This window comes from Dendronephthya gigantea, unplaced genomic scaffold (assembly GCF_004324835.1).
Source record: "Dendronephthya gigantea isolate DGI-Jeju-01 unplaced genomic scaffold, DenGig_1.0 000193F, whole genome shotgun sequence".
Classification (NCBI taxonomy): domain Eukaryota; kingdom Metazoa; phylum Cnidaria; class Anthozoa; order Malacalcyonacea; family Nephtheidae; genus Dendronephthya; species Dendronephthya gigantea.
In genome coordinates, this window is record NW_021163203.1 from 134,500 (window position 1) to 139,817 (window position 5,318).

Genomic DNA, 5,318 nt, shown 5'->3' on the forward strand with positions numbered 1-5,318 from the left:
CAACCTTATATTCAATCATAGCAAAAATCCTTCCACTGGCCTTGAGGAAGGATTTAAAGTAGTAATGAAACATTATTTGTGCTTGTTAGAAAATATTTGTTTAATTTTGCAAAGGACATTCTAACGCAAATGACCAAATTTTCCCTGTATGCTTCAGATTTTTGCCATCAAATTCTATGGCGCGCCAAACCCGTCAAAATGCTAAACTTTAAATATTTGTTCTATACTCGCAACTACGCCATTCTAAACTATGCAAAATCCTTCTAAACAAAATTTACTCATTGTAAAAGTTATTTATCCTTGCCTAAACTTCAAATATGCTTTCTAAACTTATTTATATCTCCTGTACTCCGATATTTCTTAATGACAATTAATAAGTTCATTTATGGTTCTAAACTTCACATATATTGTCTAAACTCGAATGTTCAATACAAATCCATCCTCTTTTTGAGCCACACTATGCAAGGCTGAATTTTCGCCTGAAAAGATTGTGTTCTTTAACTAACAGGATGTTATCTAATCTGCATGATGAATAGAACTGAAAGAAATGAGAGAAACACTGTCGGTCTAAGAAATTTCTTTGATAGCCTAGCATCTGTTTTTATTAGCATTAAAAATTCGCAAACAATAGATGAAAGTGGTCTTGTTGACGAGGAAACACAACTCGAGGAGGGAAGAGAAACTTTAGCCTTGATCGCGTCAGAAAATACGGATGGATATTATGCGATTTATCTTCAACAATGCAATGCGCAGATACTTGTGAAATTTAAATCTCTTTGTTAATCATCTTGAAACGCTTCTAATTCTTTTACGTGCCCTATAAACGAGGATGATTTGCAATAATTTGATTGATATACTTTTTCAGACGATCAACTGAAAGGTCTGATTACTGAAATAAGAAGCTTGACACCAAACATAGGCCAAAAAAGACTACAAGAAGAACTCAGATCCAGGGGCGTACACGTTAAACGGCAGCGTGTTCGGGAATTTTTGCAAGAGTTAGACCCTCTAGGAACAGCTCTGCGGTGGAGGTCCGCTATTTTCCGTAGAAAATATTCTGTCTCAGGCCCAAATGCACTCTGGCATATAGTGGTAAAGTGGTTGGAAGTAAAGTGTGGAAAAACAACATTTTCAATTACAATCGTCTTGCTAAGGAGAAGAATGTAAAAACATACTGCTACTAATTTGAATTTCAACAACGTGGCACACTGCATCTACATATGCTTGCTTGGTTAAAAGATATAACCAAAACCCAGCATCATATGATGTGTGCAGATATCCCACATAATCATCCAGACCTTGCTTACCTAGTTCATAAACTGCAGTTATCCAATAAATGTTTACCATGCCTAAATTTGCCGACTACAGAGTCATACTTTGAAGTTAAAAATGGCAGACATATTCATCATTTGAAACACCCAGCACAAGAATTTGCCTTGAAAATCCGTGCATACATTGCTACTATCCTACCAGCACTACATTGTAGGATGGATTACCAAACAACGGACGGCGTAGCAATGCTCGTACGCTATGTTTCGTCTTATGTAACAAAGTCTCATGATTTGCAGAAAGCAGATAACTTGTATTCTTATATAAGATCCAACAGGTTGTCAAGCAGCAATTAGATATCTTTTGAGAAATGAACCAGCTGAACCAGAAATGTGGTTCACTCTCTTTTCTAAAAAGGTTGCATGGACAACAAGCAGAACTAAATGCTATGCAGTTCCCACTAGTAATAACAGTTAATGATGACAAACTCGCCAACCAATTCTGGAAACGAGAATAACAATATGATAACAACTCTATTCTGCAATGGCTTTGTTCAATGGATACAAGCGCAAACCCCCCAAAGAAATACAAATCTGGACATACACTTCTTGGTTCAAAACTTCTCTCTATATTCAATAATGAATACTTCTTTCAGTATATATTTTTGCACCTCCCTCACCAAACATTTTAACAGCTCCTGCCAGCTCACGCTGAGGCTATACCAGACCAATTAAGATGGTTTGCAGCTGCTGTACATCACTTTCCAGATTTATGGAGCAATGAGGAAAGTCTGAAAAAACTCTTCCAAGCACAGGGACATTGTGATGCGTATATTGTCACAATATGACTTAGTTGTCGTTGATGTGATTTCTATGATTCCGACCAAGATTTTCCATCACATTTTGTCAACGCCACAAAGATTGATATTTAGACCTGTTCTAGTTCTATCTGGAGATAATTCCTAACAACAACCATTTGAAAAAGTCAGCAATTCTACCAGGACGGTAGAGAATGCTTTTTCGGAAAGTTTTCTACCATTAAACACTCTCTCAACAGCATCGAATTGGTGACAATCAATACTTGAGATTTCTGAATCATATCCGACACTGGAAGCCAACTCAAGTAATCCTAAATGAAATACAAAACGGACGTGTAATTTGCCCTGAAGAAGGATTGGACAAAAATAAGATTGTTAATCTGTTCTTACAGCATCTTGAAATAACATTTCTTACTTATACCAACCATGGCGCTAAACAATTAAATGAATTGCTTGTCTCTGCGTTTTTCTCTCAAGATGAACCACTAGGTTATGCTCAGCTCGATAGTCAGACAGAAGTTACAATAATATTCAAGAACATGCGTGTTGTGTTATTACACAAAATAGAGATAAGCAGCGGGGTATTGTCAATGGTCAGATTGCTAGAGTTAAAAACAAACAAAATACAACAATATTTCTCGAGCTTCCAACTGGCCAAATTGTATCTATATATCCAGTAACAACATGCGATAAATCAGATAATAGAAAAACAGTCTATCCAGTCAGACTTGGTTATGCGAATACTATGTGCAAAGCACAGGGCCAAACATTGGAGAAGGCACTCCTGTGGTTTGATGTTGATAATGTGCCACCGGGCACAGGTTATGTTGCTTTACCTAGAGTTAGATCACTAGAGCATGTGTATTTTCTAAAACCACTCACACCTGTTCTTTTCAATCCAGTGCCACAGTGAACACACTAAAAGAATTTCAATGAAACATTTGGGTAAATCATCAACAATAAATTGTGCATGTCATCGAAACTCACCAGTGCCTTTGACAACAAGTACGATCGTACTATAGGGACCAGGAACTGCGTAACCGAGTTTAATTTCTGAACTGCATTGTATTTATAACAATGGAGAGGACGATTGCTTGAATTGCTTGTAACTTGCTTCAAAGGTCAAAAGTAAAAATTTTGAGGAGAGAAGTCCGCCTCTAGCCTTCACAGCACCAATATAATTTGCCCCTGATTGATTGCAGGGTGGATTGGACACCCAGCCGCTTGCAGCCACACATAATCGCGACTCTGATAGACCTCGTCCGTCCACTTTGGTGTATAGACATGCAGCCCAGGCCTGTGCGAGGGACTGCTTGTCTGTCACCAAACGCCCCTCCAAGGTCTTATTGGAGAGCTGACTGAACGACTTCTCGAAGAAGGGAAAGCCAGCCAATACGCAGGACAACGGGTCCATTGCAGATAAAATGGCCTCCAAACGACTCCTCCTCATAACAGGTATAAAATACCAATAAGAAAGAACGCCGAGACCACCGTCACTGATTCTAGCATGGAAGAAAGCAACCGGAGCGTCACCTGGCAACTTCAACCACTGACGTATGTTGGCTCTTATGGTGGTATCAAGCCAACGTAACCACCTATCGCCCACTGACGCTAATACCAGCTCATGCAGGTACCAGGTCAAAAGAAATGCTTTCAAGATGTTAATCTGTTCAAGAGGGTTCGCATCAACACTCCATTTCAACGATTTATTTCACTAACAGAATATCGACATCTTACACTTAGCTAAACAACTATCGAACGGTTTTTTATGTTGCTAATTTTTATGTTGTTTTTCTGTTTTCAAGGTGTTGCCTAATCATATATGCGCATTTAAATCCTAATTAAAAACCTACTAGAACAAAGCTAATTTCCTTAAATGTTCCCTATGCTTGTTTAAATAATTGTAATATAAAATAATTGTTTTTCCTAATATATAAATCCTAACGTTCTTCTGAACATTCTCCCCCTCCTTTGACAGTACAATCTGGCAAAGGCGTGTCCTGTTCACTGAATTCCACCGGTGCTAACTTTGTCACGGCTCTGATAATTGTGTCTTGTCCAACCTGCACTTTTGCCACACGGACATGGCCGTCTTTTCCTGGAAGCACCTCTCTTACACGACCCAACGGCCAACGCCCTCGATTCTGGTCAGCCGAAATGGCGAGAACCAAGTCTCCTACTTTTAGATCGCGTTTTGGTTGCCACCATTTCGTTCGGATGTTAATCAACGGTAGCCATTCTTCCATCCACCGCTTCCAACAATGATTGATTAGCTCCTGGACCCTTCTCCAGCGTTTTCGTGGATTGAATTCTAGACTCTCAATGCCTTCAGGAGCAGATTTTCCTCCCGCGTGTCCTGCAGAAAGTGATTCGAGGTGAGCGGCGGAGAGTCCTTCGAATAAGCTGTCTGGTATGTGAGGGACCTAGAGTTCAACGTCGCTTCGACACCAACGAATACAGTTGACAGTTCTTCATCATTTACATCAGCGTCTCTCAAAATTGCGTATATTGCTTTCTTGGCCGCCTTTATCATTATCTCATGGGCTCCTCCAAAATGCGGTGCCAACGGTGGGTTAAAGGTCCACTTAACCCCGTTGTCAATCGTGGTTTCTTGTATCTTACAAGTATTCAACTGGTCCACCAACTCTTTCAATTCCCTAGCAGCTCCTATAAAGTTTGTCCCACGATCACTTACGATTTGAGACATATAACCCCTTCGGCTCGCCATTCTGGTGAAACATCTAAGAAAGCTGTCCGTGTCAAGGCCGTACGCCATCTCTAAATGTACCGCACGAGACAAGAAACAAGTAAACAGGCAAAGCCATCGTTTTTGTTTTCGTTGTCCTCTACCTTGGACGGTAATGAAAGGGCCACCAAAATCGACCGAAACTCTGGAAAACGCCTTCAACGGTAATTGCGACCGAGTTAACGGGAGTGGTGCCATAACTTGACTCGCCGCCTTCGCCTTTCGTCTTCTACATTCACTACATTCCTTCTCCCATGATCGTATCTCTTCCCGAGCTGCCTCAATCCAATAGTGGATACTAAGGTTTGCCAAGATATGGTTAGTACCCAAGACATGTTGCCCAATCTCATGATAATGCTTAATAATCAATCTAGTCACCCAGCTACCTCGCGGTAATATAATCGGGAAACGGACTTCATATGGCAGGAATTCGGCATAGCATAGCCGACCATCGCATCAAAGTACACCGTCTTCATCAAGCTTGGG

The 5,318-nt window shown here is 40.3% G+C and overlaps 1 protein-coding gene across 1 annotated transcript; it reads right to left on the reverse strand.

Annotated features, from left to right (window-relative positions):
* Positions 1-4,397: 4,397 nt before the first annotated feature.
* LOC114538978 lies at positions 4,398-4,862 on the reverse strand. The gene has a single exon (XM_028559818.1). The coding sequence runs from the start codon at positions 4,860-4,862 to the stop codon at positions 4,398-4,400; it is 465 nt and encodes a 154-aa protein (XP_028415619.1).
* Positions 4,863-5,318: the final 456 nt, after the last annotated feature.